Genomic DNA, 24,368 nt, shown 5'->3' with positions numbered 1-24,368 from the left:
TTTTTTCTCAAAAAAAGAGTCAGGGGAAGAGTTGATACCAAAATTTTAAAATCTGATTTTCATGAAATAGGTTTTTATCATATGTATTGATGACATCATGTGAAATAGCTAAACCTTGGTATATGTAGGGAACTGTCACCAAAGGTCCTGTGTTGCCTATTTTTTCTTTTTTGACTTTGACCTTTAACCTCTTAGATCTGAAATTAGTTGAAATATGATTACATTGTGTAGTAGGATTAATCAAAATGTAACTTGCAGGTTCTTTTCAGCCTCCGTAAAGGAAATGGGACAAATATGTACAGGAAAAACATCAATGAACCAAATCCATCTTCTAGTGTCTGTGGAAGTAAAGTTAGTTTGAGTTATTGAGCAAATAATTTATATTTTTAGATTGTACTGGATTTTGATAAAACGTCTCTTTAATTTTTACTGCTTATTATTTCTACTTCATTCCCAGGGATTTGCATGATAGTTTCATTAGGACTAGAATTCTTTCTTGTGATCTTTAAGAGGAATGACGTTGTGCATTGGCTTTGTTTATTGAATTGGAAGCCTGTTACCAGATTCAGTAGAAAAGGTTTTCATTACGTGATTTCTGTTTCAAATGGTGTAATTTATACATTTTTTTCAGTAAGCACACATTGTAATTCCAAGACCTTTGTTTAAATAAAGAAATGAGTAAGAGAAATTCTGATTCAGTAGAACTGTATTTGGTGTTTGAAATCTGTATTCTAAAGTTCACCAGGTGATTTATATATACTCTGAGATTTGAGTCATTGCTGTACACAGGTGAAAAATAACATGCTTTATCTTTTAATTTTCTAGTCTGTGAAAAACTACACCAAATGTCATGTGAGAAATGAGCAGATTTGTAACAAACTTACCAGCTGTAAAAGCTGTTCCCTAAACTTGAATTGTCAGTGGGATCAGCGACAACAAGAGTGCCAGGCTTTACCAGGTAAAGATTTCAGTTTGATAAACGAGTGTTACAGTCTGCAGACGAATGCCGTTACAGTAAAGAACATTTAGGAAGAACATTCAATTTTCTAGAATCAGATCAGTAGCAAAGAAACAATAATATTGAAGTAATGGTAGCATTGTTTCTATAAGAAGAGTTTGTGTGTTCACTTAGAATTCTTTTAAGATGTTCAAGGTTTTTTGTGCTATTGACTTGATCAGAATCTTTTTCAATTAAAAAAATTATTTCTTAAAAACATAGAAAATAATAAGTACTCAACCTAGTATCGAGATCTAACAATGTTAATATTTTGGTATATTTTATTTTTTTTAAAGTGCCCTTTTTAAATTCCAGGAACGATTTTTTACTGATAACTTTTTATTATAAATGTTAATATTTATAATAATTCTTACATGATTTAATGAGACTCTAAGTTGTGCAATCCAAAGCTCATTTTAAAAACAATTTCAATTTACTTTTTAGAGTTAACACTCTTCTTAGTAGTAAGTATTTTTCCTTTGAATATGAAAGAAAATCAGAAAATCAAAAAGTAATATAGATATTTAGCCAGTTTTATCTTCTTGTTATACAGATAAGCTAAGACACAGACTTGCTTAAATTTGCATGTCTTATAAATGGCAGAGGTGACTAGTAACTGGGAGTTATATCTCTGTTCATTTTTTGACCTGTCCCTATCCCATGTTTTTTTGTTTTTCAAGCTTTTTTCATAGAAAAATTTCTAAATCTGTATAATTCCAGAAAGTGCTGGAAAATTCCATCACAGATTTTTAGTCTTCCTCATAAATTCATGTAATAAAATAAAATTAGGTTGTCTTTAAAAGTACCATTGAAGTTTTGGAATTTTGTGTATGTACTGACATTTAAAGCTTTTAAATAGTGATATGTGCCTGTATGTTCACTTTGAGTAAATTAGAAAATATTAATGCAGTGGGCAGGATTTGAGAAGCAATAGTGAGATGACACTAACATTGAAAGTGATGGTTTCTAAGTGTTAAACTCTAAAATCAACATGAAGGTCAGTGAAAATTCCTACAATGTTTCTTCAAAAAGACAAAGTAAATGTTTTGGACTAAAATAAGATTTAACTGAAGGAATATAAAGATATTTAAATATTTTATAAAATATTTAATATAAAATATTTAAAGGAATATTACTTCAATAGGAAGGGAATTTGATTGTCAATGGAAATTTGGGAAATAATAGTGAAGATATATTTGATAGTACCCATCTACTCATTGCCTGGCGAAATATTTTGGCTTGGTGTAAAGGTTCCTCTTGACCAGGCTATTATTTTGGAGAACAATAAATACAATACAATACAATATTTTATTATGCACTAACTTACCTTGTTCTGTGCTCATATTTACTAAGCAACCAGCTGGATATGTACAGTTTGGTTTCCATTCAGCTTGTCTCAAGGAAGTGAATGTTCTAAACAGACAGCAGTCTACATAAAGGTTGCACTTTTCCATGAAAATTTGTGAATTGCATTTTTTCATTGATTGCACATAAAATTGGCAATTTGATTTTATCTCACTTAAGTTATTAAAAAATTAACCATGTTTTTAACTCTAAAGCTGAATTAATGCTCAATAGTACGAAAGCCTGAAACATCAAAACATTTGGTTCAGCTATAATTTAGTTTAACCTCGAAGGACTGTGCATTGTCACATTTGTATGATTTATCAACCAGGTATTTTTGATCTTATTAAAAAAAACAAAAGGAGGCACAAAAATAATGTAAATCTTTCTTTGATTAAGGAAAGAAAAAGCCATAATTAACAAAACTTTTCCACTGTTTCCTTAAAGTGACTTGGTAGGTTAGATTTCAGAAGACATGGAAAATTGCTATATGTGTGGCCTGAAAATGAAAACGAAGGTTTTTGAAACAATTTTATTAAATGTTTATTGAGGGGTTACTATGTCCAAGCACTGTGTTATTATCATTACCCAGTTTAATAGGATAGCAGTTATTAAAGAACAGGAGTGCCCTGTTTGTAGAGGGTCCTTGAGGTCCCGAGTAATAATACAAAGATATTATTTGCTTTTGCAATTCTCTATTCTGTTATAGGTTTACTATGCAGTTTCCTAAAGGCTACGTGATATATGATTCCAGTAGATTGAATGTAGATGCAGATACGAGAATACAATTATATTAAACCAACATTAAAGATTTGCAAAAATGTAAAACAGTGCCACACTTTTCACTATTTTGTTTTTTGTAGACTATAATTAAAAGAAATAGAATACGCTATTCATTTTAAGTTGTAATATTTTCCTCCAACTTTATTATAACATTTTTCAAACATATAGAAAAATGGAAAGAATTATATAGAGAGGACACCCAATACCCACACCCTAGATTCTACAATAAACATTTTGTTTGGCTTTATCCTTGATCTCTCTGTCTATCCATCCCTCTATTCATTCATCAGTCCATCTGAATTTTTTGATGCTCGGGGCCTAATTTGAACTGTCAGCTACTCTCTCTCAAGGAGAAAATTTAGTGATACATCTTCGTCAGGCCTGTATATAGCATAAAGGGGCGAGCAAGGCATCCCAGAAACTGGAAGAGTGTGTTTGTAATAAATTTTAAAATTATAATTGTAAATGAGTAAATCAATATATTTAAAAATGATCAGTTTAATTTTAAATATGGTCAAACCCAATAGAGATAAAATGCATAAGGAAAAGATCTGCGAAGTTCTCGGTACTTTTTAAGAGATAAAGGATTTTGAGACCAAAATGAGAACTGCTTTAGAATAATTCCATAAAGATTGCACTAATGCATTCAAGGCTGAAAGGGCAAGAGGCACTGATGTATTTAGTGTGATATGGAAACTAAAATGTCTTCAAACTTCCTAGATCAGTGTGTTAATGAAACCCTGCAGTGTTAATTAATGCACATTAGAGCATAACTTTATATTATATTTCTAAGTCTGTGTTTTAGAAAGTGGGCACTGTTTTAAGTTCAGTTTGGACTCTGAGGATAAACCACTATTACTGAATAGTATTTTTAAATTTTAGAAAGACCAGAATAGCTATGTAAAAATAAATATTAGAAAGAAAAGCTTATAGCTTCTTTACTGAACATAAATGATATGAGACTTCTCTCCCCACAGTTATAATTAAAGAAACAAAGAATCCAATTATATCAAAATAATACACCTGGGCTATGGAAATTGGATTTAGAGGACAATTAGCTACACTTGTAGGAGTAACTTTGAAATTGCTTTTGTTATGTGCTGGATATTTTTCTGTTAAAATGATCTTATGTTATGAAATTGGACTTTGGGACATAAATGTAGTAGTGATTGTACTTGCTGAGAAACCATGTGCCAATGTGTTAGATTTACACAGAAAATCTAGCAAATGGTCAACACATTTTAACAGATGTTACAGAGCCACAGCTTACATATAAGAATTAAAGAAAAAATTAGGATCTTCTCATTCTTCACCAAGCTATTAGATAAATTTTATTTAGTATATTACAATGATATATTTACATTTTTTGTTCTTAAATTATTTAAACAAACACAGAAGTTGTATTTAAAATTCTGAAATAATTGAAAAATACACATGCTTTTTGGTAATCTAAAAATAAGATACAATTTTTTTTTTTTACTAGCTCATCTTTGTGGAGAAGGATGGAATCATATTGGGGATGCTTGTCTCAGAGTCAATTCCAGTAGAGAAAACTATGACAACGCAAAACTTTATTGCTATAATCTTAGTGGAAATCTTGCTTCATTAACGACATCAAAAGAAGTAGAATTTGTACTGGATGAAATACAAAAGTATACACAGCAGGTAACAGCCGTACTTCTTTGTGTTGTGGAAGTTTGCTGACAACCCTGTAACTGCTGGCGATGGTTCATTCCTTTTGGTTTTCTTACTACATTATTTTTACTAAATCTTGGAAGTAAAAGTGAATCTTATTTCAAAAGTGAACCGGCAGAGGACTCATTCTCTATGTGTATTATTTGGTAATAAGATTTTCTAAATTACTCATCTCATGTGTTGCTCAGTAAACCATTGTATTATTGTACCAAGAAGTCATCTCATATGAAAAAATATACTTTAAAACTTTTGCATAAAATTTAAGAATTTGTTTTGAATCTTAATTATTCTGTAACTTGGGATGTCCCTTATAGTTAAACCACTAGACCAACATACTGGCTATATTTATATATATATGTATTTTTGTGAGTGTGTTTGCATGTGTATATTGTGGGTTTCGTTTTTGAATTATGCTATTTTTCTAGGTATACATTTGCTTGAAATAATACACAAATGGTTAGCAGAAATTAAATCGATTTTTAAAGTTTGTGGAAGATATTGGAACATATAGCACTTGAGAGCAGTTTCCGTTTCCCAGAGAGTTGTTTTATGGAAAATATTTCCATAGAAAATGGAATATTTCCTTGGAAATGATATCAAATGTCATTTTATGACAAATTTCTAATAGGAATTCACAGTATTTATTTTCTGTTCTTGGGATGTTAAAATACAGTCAACTCTTAAGAAAAAATTAAGTCAGAGATTTGGAAATAATTTACTAAATATAGTTTTGAAATATCTTATTTAGTTCATATACTTACTTGAAATGTCTTGAGGCCTTTTTTTTATTGAGGTATAATTGACAGTATATTGTTTTAGATGTATAACATACTGATTTGACATTTATATATATTGCAATATATAATTGTATATATTGTTTTGGTTTCTTTTTATTTTAGATCCACATATAAGTGAAATCATATGGTACTTGTCTTTCTCTGTCTGACTTTTTTCACTCAACTTTCAAGGTCCATCCATGTTGTTGCAAATGGCAAGATTTCAATACCCTGTGATGTCGCTTATATGTTGAATTTAAAACAAACAAACATACAAAACAAACAAACAAACAAACAAAGCTCATAGATAAGGGGAACAGATTGGCACTTGACAGAGGTGGGGGTGGGAGGTGGGCAAAATGGGTGAAGGGAGATCAAAGGGGACAAAATTCCAGTTATAAAATAAATGTCATGGGGCTCTAATGCACGGCATGGTTAATAATACCATATTGCATATTTGAAAATTTCTAAGAGAGTGGATCTTAAAAGTCCTCATCACAAGAAAACTATGTATGGTGACAGATGTTAAGTAGACTTACTATGGTGATCATTCTACAATGTATATAAATATCAAATCATTACTTTGTACACCTGAAACTAATTTAATGTTATATGTCAATTATATGTCAATTAAAAAAAAAGGAAAAAATACAGTCAACTCTTAAGAATAGATAAGTAGGAGATTTGGATATAGTTTACCAAATCTAGTTTTGAAATCTTATTTGGTTCATGTATGTACTTGAAATATACTGATATAATGTAAACTGTCATAGCATCATTGCAGATTTTTGTATTTTGTTTCAAGAACAAAATTAGAACTCAATATAGATACATGATAAAGCTAAACAATAATAAATACCTCAAATCTGGGGTGTGTACGAGTTCGGTCAATGTTGAAGGTATATACACACACACAGACACTCTGTGGTAAATAATGCACAAAGTGGCATGATTTCTATACAAATAATGGAGATGTGCCTATAATTTAACTGTTGCTTTGAAAGCTGTATTAGATCAGATCTCGATGACTTTATTTTGACTTTAGGTTATGGCTTTTATCTGGACAAATGGTCTGTTTCTACTACAGAACTCCACTCTGTACAGGGCAGTGGAGATGATTTTGCCTTGAAGACGTTTCAAGAGCAAATATTACCAATTGTTTGCTATTGAAATGGTTAAGTAACACCTTCTGGGTATAACTGATTTTTTAAGCAGCACTGAGGCCAGGGTATCACAATGGTGGAAAGCATGTGATTTGGACACGCTTATCTCTACAACTTAGTAGCTAGTTAACCTCCCCAGCCCTGGTTTCCTCATCTCTAAACTGGGATAATAATAATAGCTACCTTGTATGTTTATTGTGAGAAATGAAGGAGATAATTGCATGTAAAGAACACAGATAAATTTTAGTTCTGAATGTTTACTGAAGTTATTATTATCATTGTTTGCATTTTAAAGATTGTTATTTTTGTATGTCTGTTTCCACTACTGCTATTACTACTATTTCCAGGAATCATTACTTAAAGAATTCCTAGGTAACTAAAAGAATTTATTTGATGTGTAGTTAATATTGATATTGATTGTAGAAAAAAATTTACCGAAGACTAGTATTTTAATTTTTCCATTTTGCAAAGCTTTCTTCCCCTTCTTCCCCACACCCCCCTCACTAATTGTACTAGGCCCTTTTTCCTCTTAATATCATTTCTGATTTATGGTAAAGAATAAGAATTTTTATTACTGATTTTCCTTTTGCTAATAACAGAGGAATACGCATTTGATTTTTTTTTTTTGGAGGAGGGAGGTAATTAGGTTTATTTATTTACTAACTTTTCCAGTGGGAGTACTGAGGATTGAACCCAGGACCTCATGCATGCTAACCGTGTGCTCTACCATTTGAGCTATACACTACCCCCAGCATTTCGTTTTTTAACAGTGATCTAAGATCAGTTTTGTATAAATGTTAAAAAAATTAGAGGGACTTAAACACATACCCTTTTGAAATTTTTGCATGAACGTTCAGTTCACTGTTACTGCCTATCATAATTTTTGTGGTGATATTAGTGTGTATATCTCTCATGAATATCAATAGCAGATAATTTAATTTCTAATGCCATTTTATATCTGTAGAGTCAAAGCCCTTCTCTATCATTAATAAAATTGATAATTATATCCTCAGTTTTTAAAGATACTCAAATTTTTCACATGGATATCACAATGTGATGCTTGTTGACTGTCAAAAAGATTTCTTATATGCTTGATATTAATAGACAGGGTAGAGAAAAAGCTATAATAACTAATTTTTATAAAAAATTGATCTTTAAAACCATTTTTTTTGTGTGAACTGCAGCTACTTTTCTGGGAAGAATAGGCTAATTGTTAATTTAGTGCACATTTAATGAGCACCTTCAGTGTACTGCCTGCTGAGAATATAGAGATCAAAAACAATCACTGTTGTTAAAGAGCTTACAGGGGAGAAACACAAACAGTTACAGCGAAGGGTGACAATTGCAGTGGTAGACACACTCAGGGTGATGTATGAAGGCAGAGGATGGATCTCTCACCAGTAATGTGGATTTAAAGAGTTTCCTAGAGTAATGCCCTGGTTAACTCTTGCAGGACATTGAATTGGCCAGCACATGAAGATATTTGTAAGGAGGCCAGGGAAATGCCTTTATTTTTTTCTCTTTAATTTGCCTTGTTTGAGAGCTACCAGCCTTATGGTGGAAGATAATATGTAAGTGGTGTCATGTAGGAGAGATCTATTGATTTTTAAAAATATTTTAGAAAAGTGTGACAAGGTATATTTGTAAAGTTTGATATTTAGTCTTTGGAGCATCCGACATAAGTTAAGATCTGTTTATATTCTTATACTACAAAGTATAAGAATTCTTCTTTAATTACAAAATTGAGGGACAGTTACCAGTGAACATCTGGAAATTAGTTCCACTGAATGTGTATCACTTATAAACAGCTTATTATTGGTAGATCAACATTCTTTGAATTTTGGAAAGTACTAGTATTTGGCATTAGAGTTCTATTGCTTTCTTCCCTTGTTTAAAATATATTATTTTTAGTTTTCTTATTATAACCTTAAAATGTACTATTTTAGAAGTTGCATATTTCAAGATTTCTTGTGTAAGTTGCTCATTTTTTTCTTGCTTATGATTATAAATCATAAATATTGGACTAATAAATATTTTGGATGAATGATGAACTTAGATTCAATAGTTTGTGGACTAACTTGCCCTGTAAATGAAGAATGTTTTGTTTCCTTAGAAAGCTGAGCTTTAGCAAAATTTCAAAGGTGAAAACTTCTGCAAGGTGGCATTCCATTAAGCATATCTTTATATAAAATGAATTATACCCTGAGTCATTGCAGTTGTATAAACTTAAGATAACCCTTCCTTGGGAAATAAAGGTCAACAAATTCATGCACTTTAAAGAGGTATCCTGGGTCAAATGATCATTTACTTACCGGAAATGGCTAATGAAATGTTGCAATGATTTATGCTTTGCTGCAGTAAATTTTCATAATATAGTAATTTATCTCTCATTTTTTAAACTGTCCAGTTTGTTTACTGAGTAATAGTTACTTTAAATGTTTTATCAACTGTTTATTTTTCTCTTCCTCTCCTCTTCCTTGCAGATTCTTATCATGATGATTTAGAGAATATTTCATTTTAAATGACTTGTCTATACTATAGATAGTTTGGAAATACAGGCAGAGTTGCTGTAATGTAAAGCAGAGTCATTAATCTTAAATATCTACGTTGTATTGATTCTTGCTGTTATTATCAAGAACTGTAAAAATTTTATAGTTTTTTTTGTCATCAAAATATCTTTGAGCATAATATGTGAAATATATGATGATCATGAGGCAAAGCAGCATGTGTATTTTTATAATTAGAAATAATATTTATTAAGTACTAGCTCTGTCTCAGGAATTGGATGTTGGAAAATAACCATCTCTGTTCTAATGGCCTTGCTTGTGTGTAGTACCCTCCTTGTTTCATATTGCTTTAATTGTATCTAAGAAATATTTGTTGAGTGTTTTCTATGTGAAAATTGTTACATTTATACACTATAAATTTCTAGGTCTACGGCTTCTTTATAAGCCCTCTAGGGTCATTTGTATAACATATTTAGAATACATACTGGATATACATTTTATTTCTATATTGTTAAAGACTTAGATGAAGGGACATATTTTTCTCTACCCTGATAGTCAATAATGTAAAAAAAAAAAAGGATGTGCACTTTTGAAACCACTTCGCATTATAATGTTATTGGCTTGGTAACTTAGAACAAAAATACGTTATTATGTGTATTTAAAGTAGAAATGTTTAGGAATGATGTCAGCAGGATGATAGAATGGGAGTTTCCAACACTCATTCCCTCACAGAAACATTGATTTCACCAAACATTCAGACACACACAAAAATATCTTTATAAAAGCTAAGGAATGCAGGTGAGAGATTATAGCACATGAGAGGAACACAGCCATAAGAAGAGACTCTGGGAGATTAAAAAAACAATAGGAAAAAATCAGTCCAACCAAGAGCTGGTTTTTTGAAAGAGTATGTTAATTAGCTTAATTGTAGTAATCTTTTCACTATGTATACATATACCAAAGCATCACATTGTACACCTTAAATACATATAATTTTCATTTGTCAATTATACCTCAAGAAAGCTAGAGAAAAATAAAAAACCCAAAATCTCAAAAAGAAAAGCATTACTCTGAAGCAGAAATAAGGAAAGAAAAAGATAGAGGTATTCATAATCTGAAAAAAATGTATAAAGAGAGTAGCCTGGAGCGAGAATATATTATTGTTTTTTCAGTCTCATTAGAATAACATTTTAAAAATTGAGTAATGATTAAAATACGGTATATAATACAGAATGTATTTTGTTTTCAAGCTACTTTTGAAGTATCATTGAGAGCACTAGGACTGTTTAGTTTTGTGGCCTTGGTCAACCTTTGTTAATTAAATTTTAGGCATAAGAGTCAAAAGAGTCAAAGATTTTGTTGGTTTTATTGATCTCTTTAATATTGAAAGTAAATGACATTAATTTATCTAAAACTGCACAGAATTCCTAGTGTATTAGTAGAGATCTGAACCAGGAGAGAGACAGTTATTCTTTTTGGTTCTTTTGTGAACCTGTTATGAAGTCTTCACGCAGCCTTTACATACTGTTTGTTGATTTTATTTTCTATTTTCTCCGGTGCATACAGTGGCAGTTTAGCTTTAGATTCTTGACTTTGTGACTGATCAGACGGTAGTAGCGGTAGTAATACTGGCAGCAGCAGAAGTAGCAGTAACAGGTATTTATATCAGACATCCCCATTTTATAGAAGAGGAAACTGAGGTTCACGAGGGCTAAATAAACGACCCCTAGTCATGTCACTAAACATAAAATATATGTTTTAAACATAGCGTTCCACTATACATCATTCTCCAAGGTGTGCTGGAAATTGTTAATTATCCTTGGTACTAGAAGTCATTAGAAAGGCAGTTCTATATATTTTCCAGTGTAATTTTTAATGATAATTATTTGCTAAGGAATATGATGCAGGAGTTTTGCCTCTCACTGTTTTGAAATGCCCCTTCTGCTGTTGTTCACAGAAAGTATCACCTTGGGTAGGCTTACGCAAGATCAACATATCCTACTGGGGCTGGGAAGACATGTCTCCATTTACAAACACGACGCTGCAGTGGCTTCCCGGTGAACCAAATGATTCTGGGTTCTGTGCTTATCTCGAAAGGGCTGCCGTGGCGGGCCTAAAAGCTAACCCTTGTACGTCTATGGCAGATGGCCTTGTCTGTGAAAAACCTGTTGGTAAGTAGTCCAGTAAACTAGTATTTCCAAGTTTCCAAGCCTTCTTCACACTACCCTCTTCCAGGGTGTGAGCGTACGAAGGCCTGGAGTAACTTTCGCCATCTTTATATGATGCCGGTTCCCTTGTAAATTTTGTCTTTATCCATTAGGGACCTCAGCATTAACTTGTGAAAATAACAAAATTGTATTGTTTTATACAATCTTTATTTCTTAGTTAAAATAGTGAGATTATGAACACACATGGTTGTGGTTACAGTATACTAATAATCTATTCTTAATTTGTTAATATCTTTTAGTTTTCTAATAATTGTCTTTGTAAGAAAGATTTGTCATTAAGATGAACAACTAGTTAGCAACTAATTTTAATCTTACAGATCTATTAATTCGGTTGGCAAGTGGAAAGGAACATTTCTGTTACATCTTTTGAAATGCATTTTGTTAAGTGAGGAAGGAGTATTGAATTCTTTTCTCTTAAAATATTTTAATTTTTTATTGTGATAAAATATAAATAACAAAATATGCCATTTTAACTATTTTTTCTTTCAGTTTTTTTTGAGATAAAATTGACTTTTAAACCATTTTCAAGAGTTCAGTGTCATTAAATATATCCACATTGTTGTTAATTTGTCAACAGCATTCATCTCCAGAACTTTTTCATTTTCCCAAACTGAAACTCCATATTCATTACACAGTAACTCTCCATTCACCCCTCTCCCAGCGCCTGACAGCCACCTTCTACTTTCTGTTTCTAGTGGTTTGACTATTCAAGGCACCTCATATAAGTGGAATCATAAAGTATATGTCCTTTTGTGACGGCTTATTTCTCTTAGTATAATGTCTCCAGAGTTCACCCGTACAGTGGCACATGGCAGAATTTCATTCCTTTTACCCTGGACTGATAATCCATTGTATGGATGTACCACATTTTGTTTGTCCATCCATACATTGGTGGACACTTGTTGCTTCCACCTATTGACTATTGTGAATAATGATGCTACAAACGTGGGTGTACAAATATTTGTTCCGCTTCCTGCTTACATGTCTTTTGGGTATATAGCCAGAAGTGAAATTGCTGTATCATATGATAATTCTATGTTTATTTTTTTGAGGAACTGCCATACTATTTGCTATGGAAGCATCACCATTTTTACATTTCCCACAAGCAGTGTACAGGGTTCTAATTTTTCCTCATCCTTGCCAACTTAAAAAAAAAAAAGTCATTCTAATGTGTGTGATAAATATATTTTAGGCTAAGATTTTATAGTAAATTGTTTTATTTTTATTGTTTGCTCACTGACAGAGCATTTGCTTTAATAAGGTGTAGAATGTTTGTAGAATTGTGTCTAGCTAGAAAAGTAATAATAGTGTACATAGTATTTAGCCAATTGATAGAAAAATTGGGTCGTGTATTACATTTCTATTTAAAAAATTTAAATTATGCAATTTTATGTACGTTGTAAAGCATTAAAAATTTCCAAGGAATTATAAATTTCAAATCAGATAATAAATTTAAGAAGCATTTTCATGTCATCTTCATTCTCATTTACCTTATCATGTAATTTTTACTCTAATTTTTATCCCACACTTGGCTTAATTGAAACATTTCTTAAACAGCAAAACAAATAAAACTCATATACTTGTGCAAAATGCAGTTAACAAATAAAATAATTGTATTTATTTTTTTTCCAGTTAGTCCAAATCAAAATGCAAGGCCTTGCAAAAAACCATGCTCTTTAAGAACATCGTGTTCCAACTGTACCAGCAACGGCATGGAGTGCATGTGGTGCAGCAGCACAAGGCGATGTGTCGACTCTAACGCTTACATAATCTCTTTCCCATACGGACAGTGTCTGGAGTGGCAAACTGCCACCTGCTCTCGTAAGTATTTGTCTAGAGTGACTTTTGGTTTAATGGCAACACAAATCACTTTTCTGTGATGGACAGAGAAACTGAACGTTTGAGGAAGTTTTTAAAAAATGAGAAAAAATATTGTCACTAGTTACAAATAAAATTTTCTAGTTATAATTAAAAACTAATTTTAAAACTTCTTAATGTTAGAAGCCCCTGATTTATATTACACCATCATTTTGAATTCCACTAAGTTTCTGAACATACTGTTAGCATTTTGCCACATTTGTGCTCCCCCAAACTCTTGAGTGTGTGTTGAAAACAGCATAACGCTTCATGAAAGTTCTCACTTCAAAGGTCACGTTTTTGTGTGTGTGTGCTTTGGTGTACTTCTTTAGTGTCTTTTACTCTAGCATAGTTCCTGTGTCTTTTTCTTCCATGATTTTTTAAGACTCTATACCAGTTGTTTTGCAGGTTTCCCAATTTGGATTTGTGTAGTTGTTTCCTCATGATTAGATTCAAGTTAAGCATTTTTTTTTTTTTTGGCAAGAATATCGTATCAGTGGTTGTCTATCTGCTGCAGATACAGGATACATAATCTTGGCATCACGTGAAGAGTCCTATCAGCAGGGCAGTACTGAACTTACTGTGGGTTACGCTTCACGGGAAGATCCTACCCCTTGCTGGTCCCATGTTTTATAAGGACTGTAGAATGCAAATGTACCTGCCTGAGTCTGTGTTACCAGGTACTGTGTGGTTAGGAGAGTGGCCTTTCTGGCAAATGCAAATTGCATCAAGATGCCACTGCCAAAAGAATTGTGTAATAGCACTTGGCAGCCTTGTGGGAATCTGAGACCATGTGCAGCTACTTTTACTAATGGTCTCAGTTGGCTCCTTGCTAGCAAAAAATATTGTTTCTCTTTCCACAATCTGTCCTTTGATGCTGAGGCTAATCTAAAAGATGCCTTTCCGACAGGGACATGAATTAACTAATTTAAGAAATCTGACTTAGTTTGGATTTGTAATGAGAGGGTACAAAGGATTGTTTATTTCCACTGCTCCCACCACCTACTTCTTAATGCTGAATGCGTTCACATCTGTCCCACTAATTGGGGGTCTGTCCTTGTGATTGAGCCAGACCTTGTGTCCCTCTTTTTGGGAGTAGGGTGCTTTGCAAGGGCCCAGAAGTCACCATTCCACAACCACAGTTAGCTGCAGAATCACCTTAAGTAAAAAAGAAGTCCCAGTTTGTGTCTGTCCAGAAATACTTTATCTGAACAAAGAAAAAAACATCCATTCAGGGGGATGGAGGGTATAGCTCAAGTGGCAGAGCACATGCTTACTATGTGTGAGGTCCTGGGTTCAATCCCCAGTATCTCCATTAAAAATAAATCTAATTACCTTCCTCTGCCAAAAAAAAAAACCCCCAAAAACCAAAACAAAAAACATCCATTCATTTGCTAAACTCAAACATGCACAGATCAAATAAGAGGAGTATTTTGTTTCTCTTCACTCCCTGCTTCCCAACTCCTGAATCTCTTGGATGCTCACTAGGACAGAAGGTCCAAGAGTTCTTAGGTTTTTTTGTTTTGCTTTGTTTTGTTTTGTTTTGTTTTGATTTGTTTTTCCCTTAATACCCTTACCTACAAAAAGCCGGTTTGCAATGAGTGAATTCAATTAACACGTGCCAGGCCCCAGGACTGCCATCACAGGGCAGTCAAAGAAGACGAAGCCGCCACTTGGAAGTCCATTGTGGGTAAAACGCAGGCCACGCGTTGTGGCTGAAAGGTACTCAGTGGGATTGAGGAGAAACTGTTTCAGTCTTTGTAAGGGAATCCTCCCTTGAGAATCTTGACATCCTAGTTCTGGTTCTTTTCTCCCGACTGTGGCTCTGAGTTACACACGATTACCTCTCTGTCACCCCATCTTTGTAGCTATTGTAGGTTCCTTCTCACTTTTTACATCAGTCCTCTGGCTTCCCTCTGTTCTTTCCTCTCCTGGAAGCAGCCACCTTGCAGGTTTCCTAAGAGCATGAGACATACCACAGTTTGTTCCTGTAATTTTCTTAAGTGTCTTCTGGACTCTCTTCTCCTTGTCTCCTTGTACTCCTTCCATTGTTGCAGCCATTGGCAACAAAGCTGTGATGAAGTACAGAAAACTGTCCTGGCAGCCACATGCTCTGTCTGCCTGTGCACTCTTCCTCCCAACCTTCTTTTAAGCTCTCTTGTTTGTCCTCTAGAAGGAAGAGCTGCTTCCTCTAAAAGCAGCTTCATAATTCTGAGATCACTTTTGGCGATGAATCTACTGTTTGGAGGCTTGCTCCTGGGATGCAGAGGCCCTCAGACCACATGGGCATCCAGTTAGTTATCAGTCCTTCTTGCTCAGATGAGTGACCTTCTCTTTCAGAGGTAGCTAGCCGCTTAAGACAATCCCGGTGGAGACTCACTGGCTTTTCCAGACCAGTTCCAGGAAGGATGTCTCCTTCCCCTAGGGACATAGCCAAATCCGTATTTGTTCCGTATTGGGCACCACCATGATTTGAAGAGCTGAGACAGAGCAGTAATTGCCAGGATGCAGGCTAGAATTTGCAGGCTGCAGCGGCTGTGTACATTTATTCTCCCAGGCTCTTGGCATCAAGTGGAGAGGTGTCCCTGGGATGGGTGTGGCTGGGTATGTTATGGGTTGAGTTCCCTGTTGATATCCTTTTTTGGAACTTTGATAAGGAATGAGGATGTACATGATCAAGTGTGAGCTGGTGGGGTGGTTGCAAGCATAAAATGGCCTTGCTAGCACAGAAAATGCCTTATAACCAGGAGGCAGCTGCCTGGGAGAGCTGAATGCCAGTGCTGGAGACTTGGGGGAGTTGAGACCTTGCTTAACCTCTCCTGCCTCGGTTGTTGTGTTCGTCTCTCCACAAACGTTTAGTGGAAGAAGCCAGACACAAGATGATATACTGTATGACCCATTTAGATAAAGTTCAAAAATAGGCAAAACTATGCTATACTGTTTAGGAATGAATTTTTAGGTAGGACTGGAGAGTAAGGCAACAAGTTATTGTAAATGTCAGACTGTGGTTACTGCTGGAAATGGTTAGTGGTGCTGATTAGGAAAAGGGTACAAGGGAGGCTGTGTTCTGTTTCCAGGCTGGATGCAGGTACAGAGTATTCATTTACGATAATTTATTAATCTCATATTTTTCTTTACGTACTTCTCTGTATGTGTGTTATATTTCACAATGAAAAAGCCCAGAAGGTAGGGGAAAAGTAACTTGGAAAGTTTTCAAGCTCTTAAAGTCTTAAGAACTTCCTAAAAATTATTTAGAGTTAAGTCTCAGTTGTCTTCTCTGCTCACAAATCTTTCTTATATTCCATTCTTTCTCTCTCATTTGTTCATTTTTTGGAAAATAGTCTTCACTAATTCTTTCTTAATAAATTTGTGGCTGGTACACTTTTTGAGTCCTCGCATATCTTAAAGTGCATTTTTCACCTTCAAGTGCATTTCACTTCAATGATAAAATAGCTGGATGTGGAGTTCTAAATAATCCTTCCTTAGAACATCTAGCATTTGCTATTTAGGTGAAAATTTTCATGCCAATCTAATTTTCATTCCTTTGTAGAACATCTTTTCTTTCAGCACTTTTAATATTTTTCTCTTTATTTTTGGCATTCAAAACTTTGCAATTTATTCCAATTCAGTTTTCCAGTAATTGATGTAGATTTCAAAAATGGATTCTCATTGGCTCCTTTAATATGAAGAGTAGTTTCTTTCTTCATCTGCTAAAATTGTCCTTAAATGTTATAGATCATTTGTTTTCTTCTATTTATTCTTGTTGGAAATCTTAAAATAGTTGTTGGAATTTCTGGATATATCTCATTCTCTCTTATTTTTACATTTTTAAAATTGAAATTAAAATATGAAAATGAATATATGTATGTATGTGCATGACTGGGACATTGTGCTGTACACAAGAAATTGACACATTGTAACTAACAGTACTTCAATTAAAAAATTGAAATTTAGTTGATTTATAGTATTGTGTTAGTTTAAGGTATACAGCCAAGTGATTCAGATATATATATATATACACATTTTTTTTCAGAGTGTTTTCCATGATAGGTTATTACAAGATATTGAATATAATTCCCTGTGCTGTATAGTAAATCCTTGTTGTTTATGTATTTTATGTATAGTAGTTTGTATTTGTTAATCCCATACTCCTGATTTATCCCTCCCTCACCCTACCCCAGTCCAGGTTTCCTCATTGGTAACCATAAGTTTGTTTTCTATGTCTGTGATTTCTGTTTCTGTTTTGTATATAGATTCATTTGTAATATTTTTTAGATTCTACATATAGGTGATATCATATAAAATTTGTCTTTTTCTGTCTGACATCCTTCACTTAGTATGATAATCTCTAAGGCCATCCATGTTGCTGTAAATGAAAATATTTCATTCCTTTTTTATGGCTGGATAATATTCCATTATATATTTATACCATATCTTATTAAGCTAGTCATCTGTCAATAGGCATTTGGGTTGTTTCTGTGTCTTGGCTATTGTAAACAGTGCTGATATGAACATGCGAATGCACGTATCTTTTCAGATTAGTGTTTCTGTCTTTTCTGGATGTATGCCCCAGGAGTGGGATTGCTGGATCATATGGTTGCTCTATCTTTAGTTTTGTGAGGAATGTCCATACTGTTTTCCATAGTTGCTGCACCAATTTACATTCCCATCAACAGTGTAAGAGTGTAACCTTTTCTCCACACCCTTTCCAGCATTTATTATTTGTAGACTTTTTGATGATTCTGACTGGTGTGAGGTGATACCTCACTGTAGTTTTGATTTGCATTTCTCTACTAATTAGTAATGTTGAGCATCTTTACATGTGCCTGTTGGCCATCTGTATGTCTTCTTTGGAGAGATGTTAATTTAGGTCTTCTGCCCATTTTTTGATTGGTTTGTTTGTTTTTTAGATATTGAGTTGTATGAGCTGTTTGTATATTTTGGATACTAACCTCTTATTGGCACTGTTCACAAATATTTTGCTTCATTCCATAAATTGTCTTCTGATTTTTTTGATTGTTTCCTTTGCTGTGCAAAAACTTTTAAGTTTGATTAAGTTCCATTTGTTTATTTTTGCTTTTAATTATTTTGCTTTGGGACACTGAACTAGGAAATATTGCTATGATTTATCTCACAGAAAGTTTTGCTCATGTTCTCTTCTAGGAGTTTTATGGTGTCATGTCCTATATTTAGGTTTTTAAGCCATTTTGAGTTTATTTTTATATATGGTATAAGGAAGTGTTCTAATTTCATTGATTTATTACATAAAGCTGTCCAGCTTTCCCAATATCATCTTTTGAAGGGACCATCTTTTCTCCATTGTATATTCTTGCCTTATTTATTGACTTTGTTAATTGACTGTAGGGGTATGGGTTTATTTCTGGGCTCTCTGTTCTGTTCCAGTGATCTATATGTCTGTTTTGGTGCCAGTGCTGTATGCTGTTTTGATTATTGTAGCTTTGTTGTATTGTCTGAAGTCCAGAAGGGTTATGCTTTTAGCTTTGTTCTTTGGCCACAAGATTGCTTTTGGCCATTCTGGGTCTTCTGTGATTCCATATAAATTTTAGGATTATTTGTTCTAGTTCTCTGAAAAGTGTCATTGCATCAAATCTATAGATTGCTTTGGATAGTATGGATGTTTAAAAATATTAATTCCTCCAGTCCAAGAGCATGGGATATGCTTCCATTTCTTTGAACCATCTTCAGTTTCCTTTATCAATGCTTCATAGTTTTCAAAATCTAGGTCTTTCACTTCCTTGGTTAAGTTTATTCTTAGGTATTTTATTTTATTTTTTTGACATGATTTTAAACACTTTCTCTTTATGATATTTCATTGCTAATGTAAACAAATGAAACAGATTTCTGTATGTTAACCCATAACAGTATCTACTTGCTTTAGACACAGTCAAATACATTCTAAAAGATCTACATTTTTTCCTTCTCTTTCTCACATTTTGTTATTTTATTTTACATCTTTATGTTTATCCTTTTGCTGTTGATTGTAGTTATAATCACTTTTACAAAATGTTTTTTGGTTATTTTTTAATCTATATGTAAGTGATCGTTAACCCTGTAATATTTTTGCCTTTCCTATTGCAGTTTCCCCTTTCCCATAGATTCTTGCTTCTTTTCTATTTAGAGAAGACCTGTCAATATTTCTTTTAGGTCAGGTTTAGTATTGCTGTATTCTTCTAGTTTTTGTTTGTCTGAGAAATTATTTATCTCTCCTTTTATTCTAAATGATAATCTTACTGGGTTGAGTACCCTAGATTACTGGTTTTTCTCTTTTAGGAAGTGTGGCAAGGTGGCAGCTGTCATCTCTGGTTTCTCTCCACCCTGATTTCCAGGAAGCCAGCAGGTGCATGCAACTTGTGAACAGAGCCTAGGCTCCTCCAAACCTGCAGGGGGGCTTTGCAGGGTGAGGACCAGCCCATGCATACCCTCCCTCCTTCACAGATTCCTTCCAGAGGTGCCAATTCCCTTTTTTTTTTTTTTTTTCTGTCTTACTCAGTTACTTGGGCTCTTTCTTACAGCTTTGGTTATATAGAAGATCTTCTGCCAGTTTCCAGTTCTATTTGTGAAAATTGTTCCACTTCTGCATGTAGTTTTCGTGTGTTTGTGGGGGAAGTGAGCTCCATGTCCACCTACTCCACCATCTTGATCCACCTCCAAGCTCAGTATCTCTTAAATTCACTTGTACTTTTCATCTTTTTGTTTGCTAAGTAGTAGTCAGATCGTTTTCCCTTTTTGTGTTTTTAAAAAACTGTGGGCTCTTTATCTATTTAAAGTGGATTTTTTGAGAACCTTGCAATTCCAGTGTAAAAATTGGAACTGTATTTTTTGAAAGGTAATTAAAACATGAATAACTATTTTAACACAGGTATGAATTGCATTTTTACCACTGATGAACTAAATAATGGTAACTACTGCCGATGGGGTTGTCAGCCAGGCATGCACAAGTCATTTCTTCAGTCCAGCTTTGGCTTCTCTTGTTTTTGATCTTCCACTTACTTTGTTTTCTTGATTGTTGTAGAGGCTTATTTTCTACTTTGGTAGCTTGTTCCTTGAATAGTTAGTCTTGCCTGCTGGATTTTTCATTTCCATAGGTCTTTCCTTTCACCGTTATGTCTGTTGTCGCATTTTCCTTCCCGATGGCTATGTATAGCTCATATAAGCTCATAATGTCTAATAGCAGTTGTTTTTGCTCCATCGCTTTTAAAATTACATACCCTGTGTATCCTTATGGGGAAGAGACTCATTTTACTTTGCCTCAAGGAGCCCTTGTGTTTTCTGAAAGTAGTACTTACCTGGCAGTGACCCACTCCTTGTGAAAAACAAACTCCTTCTCTATTACGTTTATTTTTTCCCCATGTTTTTAACTGACAAACATTTATTGAGCAGTGAGGAAGTGTGAGGAAATAAAATAAGGACTAGGAATGAAGATGACATCCTTGCTCAAAATCAAAGTGCTAAAAACAAAACAGAGTGTTACCGTTGCAAAGATGTCCACACTTCTGAGCCATGGTTTTGTCATGCTTTTGTCTTTAACTTTGTATCTTAGTATGAATTATATGTAATAGATTTATATTATCTTTTTGTACTTCATGTGTCTAGTTATTCACTAAACATTTGACAGTAATTAAGTCTTTAAAGCCATTTTTATAGTTACAAATAAAACTGTTAGAAATGGTCTAAACTTTATGTTGCTTTTGGAAAGTTGTTTCAATGATCATTTGAGGCTTTTTAATAAGTAAAACTTGAAAGAAACTTTGTAGATGAGAAACATGAGGATTTTGAAATATTCTTCTATATTTTTCAGTTACAACATTGTGATATTAATGCTTAAAATTCACAAACTGAAGACAAGAAATATATTTTAAGATAAATTTTTCCTAATGGTTTCTGAGAAAGCATTGTTAATAACTGAAACATTTTTTGTCATTTTAAATCTTTTATCATATTCCATCCAAGATTATCAGCCTCATTACATGTCATGATTAGCATTCTATAAACAATTTTGCTTTCTGTGTACAAATCAGTGTTAATGAAATAAAAAATAAAACCATATACTAGGCAAAGAACTTTATTAACCTTTGTTTCAGACTTTATTCCCAGGCTTCTTCAGCTGAATTAGCTGCAAAGAATGAATTGTATATAAGCAAAAACTGAGAAGAGCTGCCGTGTCCAGGGGCTTAGGCTTAAAAATGTTAGAGATCTAGATTTTATCAGATCCATAAACAAAATTTTAAAAAGCAGTCACAATATAAAATAGCAGCTCCCAGAACCTTCTTCAAGTTTTATCTTCTTCAGAAATTGACTCAATTCAGTTGGCTTCATTCTTGGAAGCCTCATCAAAATTCTCCACAAGCTCTGGAACTTTGTCATCATCCCATCCTCTCCAGCAGCAAGTGGTGCTTTTCTATCCACAGATTGTTTGGGAAGAGCTTTGGCCAGTCTCCTTACACTGGTCAAACTTTCTGCACCAAGCTGGTTTAAGATGCTGGGTAGCATTTCAATCAGCTGCTTTGTCTCAGCATGGCCTGGAATGGTGAAAGTGTTTGCTGCCAGAGATGCCTGAACTTCAGGGCTGTTAAAGTGGATCACTGTTCCTCAGTTTGTGAACAGACTCACCTCTTTAATACCAGAGATATTGCTTACCCCTAACTTTAAAGAGAACTGAAGTTTTTTATCATCTGCTGTGGCTGTTCTGTGTACCACCTTCTTTCTGTGAGCAGTTCCTTTCCCACCAATGCACACTTGTGCCTGCAGTTTGGCAAATTTCTCCTGGTTCATGATAGTTTCTTTCATCTTGTTGGAGAGGAAATGGGGCCATGCGGGGGACTGGGGTTGGTGCTCAGGGGGTCTCGGGCAGAACAGCTGAGATAAGGCGCACACACGTGGGGACGCAAGATGGCAGCTAGAGGGCAATAACTTAACATTAATAATGGATATATTTTAAGTCACTTGGATGTGCTGTATGTGAAAATGAATTCCAAATGAATTATTTAAAGCAGCAGTAGAAGATTTTGTTCTTAATATATAAAAGTTCAATTAAAAATACAATTAAATTGATACAGTAAAAACAGAGTAAGAAGAAGCATGAGGATATAGTATACATCTCATTTCACAATATTTCTTTCTATATTTTACAGGTTTATGTGTATGTTCAGTTTAAACATTGTTTTTTTTCTTGGCATCTAGGGATGGTAATCTTTTTATATTAATTATCTTTATTTTTTAGAGCACTTTTAGGTTAACAAGAATATTGAGGAGAAGGTACAGAGATTTCTCACACGTATTCTGCTTCCACACATCCACAGCTTCCTCCTCTGTCTACATCCCACACCAGAGTGTGTTGAGCCTGCAGTGGCAGATTATTATTGCTCAAAATCCATTGTTTAAATTAGGGTTCATTATAGGTATGGTACATTCTTTGGGGTTTGACAAATGTATAATGGCATGTATCCATCAGTGTAGTATTATTCATAGAAGTTTCAGTTTCCTACACATCCTCTGCACTCTGCTCATTCATCCCTTCCTCCCTCCTAACTCTTGGAAGTCACTAATCTTTTTACTATTTCCATAGATAGTTTTGCCTTCTCCAGAATATTATATAGTTGGAATCGTATAGTATGTGACCTTCTCATATTGGCTTCTTTCACATAGTAATATGCTCTTAAGTTTCCTCCATCTCTTTCCATGGCTTGATCACTTATTTATTGTTAGAGCTGAATAATGTTTTATTGTCTGGATGTACCACAGTTTATCCAGTCAACTGCTAAAGGACATTTTGGTTGCTTTCAAGTTTTGGCAGTTATGAATAAAGCTGCTTTAAACATGCACGTGCAGGTTTTTCTTGGCCATGAGTTTTCAGTTCATTTGGGTAAATACCAAGGAGTGTGATTATTGGATTGTGTAGTAAAAGTATGTTTAGTTTTGTAAGAAACTGCCAACCTGTCTTTTAAAGTGGCTGTATTTTGTGTTTCTACCAGTAATGAATGGAAGTTCCTGGTGCTTCAAATTCCAGATACTTTTCAGCATTTGGTGCTGTCAGTGTTCTGGAGTTTGGCCATTCAAATAGGTGTATCATGGTATCTCATTATTGTTTCAGTTGCGGTTTTCTCATCATAAATGATGTGGGGCATCTTTTCATATTTGCCATCTGTGTATCTTTGTTGAGGTGTCTGTTCGGGTCTTTGACCCACTTGACAAAATGTTTTATTGAAGTATACTTGATTTATAGTTTTATATTAGTTCCAGATGTATAGCATAGTGATTCAGTATTTTTATAGATTATACTCCATTTAAAGTTATTACAAAATAATGGCTATATTTCCCTGTGTGATACAATATACCTTTGTTGCTTATCTATTTTATACATAGTAATTTGTATCTTTTAATTCCTTACTCCTATCTTATCCCTCCCTACTTCCCTGCCCATTTTTAAAAATTGCGTTGTTTGTTGTCTTATTATTGTTTTAAAAGTACTTTGTATATTTTGAAAAACAGTACTTTGTCAGATGTATTTTTTTCCCACGTATTTTCTTCCAGTCTATGGCTTGTCTTTTTATTCTTTTGACAGTAACTTTGGCAGAGCAGAAATTTAAATTTAAATTTTTATAAAGTCAAGTTTGTCAATTCCTTCTTTGATAAATACGCTTTTGTTGTCAAAGTGAAACATCATCACCAAACCCACGGTCATCTTAATTTTCTTATATGTTAATTTTGGGAGTTAGATAGTTGTGCTTACATTGCCCATCTCTTCTTGCATGCTGTCCACTTTATGCATTAGAACCTTTAGCATATTAATCATAGTTGTTTTAAATTCCTAATCTGATTAATTCCAACATCCTTGCCACGTCTGTTCTGATGCTTGCTCTGTCTCTTCAAATTGTGTTTTTTGCCTTTTGGTATTCTTTATATATATTTTTTTTTTCTTGATAGCCAGATAGGATGTATGAGTATAAGAAACTGCTGTAAATAGGCCTTTAGTGATGTAGTAGTAGGTTGTCGGGAGG

The 24,368-nt window shown here is 33.8% G+C and overlaps 1 protein-coding gene, 1 non-coding gene and 1 pseudogene across 5 annotated transcripts in view; 2 read left to right on the top strand and 1 right to left on the bottom strand.

Annotated features, from left to right (window-relative positions):
* The window catches only part of ATRNL1 (attractin like 1), a 631,157-nt gene that overhangs the window by 135,571 nt on the left and 471,218 nt on the right, over positions 1–24,368 (top strand). For all 4 annotated transcript variants that reach the window (XM_074373561.1, XM_010969913.3, XM_074373562.1 and 1 more), the window contains exons 14-17: positions 826–958; positions 4,608–4,789; positions 11,223–11,436; positions 13,126–13,314. In XM_074373561.1, coding sequence (XP_074229662.1) covers positions 826–958; positions 4,608–4,789; positions 11,223–11,436; positions 13,126–13,314 — 718 coding nt within the window. The remainder of the gene's footprint in view (positions 1–825; positions 959–4,607; positions 4,790–11,222; positions 11,437–13,125; positions 13,315–24,368) is intronic.
* Positions 14,592–14,665, top strand: TRNAS-ACU (transfer RNA serine (anticodon ACU)). Its single transcript has one exon. It is a non-coding gene; the product is annotated as a tRNA-Ser (tRNA).
* Positions 20,994–22,158, bottom strand: LOC105080752 (transcription factor BTF3 pseudogene; annotated as a pseudogene).

Source organism: Camelus bactrianus, chromosome 11 (assembly GCF_048773025.1).
Source record: "Camelus bactrianus isolate YW-2024 breed Bactrian camel chromosome 11, ASM4877302v1, whole genome shotgun sequence".
Lineage (NCBI taxonomy): Eukaryota > Metazoa > Chordata > Mammalia > Artiodactyla > Camelidae > Camelus > Camelus bactrianus.
Note: the sequence above shows the minus strand (reverse complement) of the source record. Positions and strands in the feature narration are given on the sequence as shown.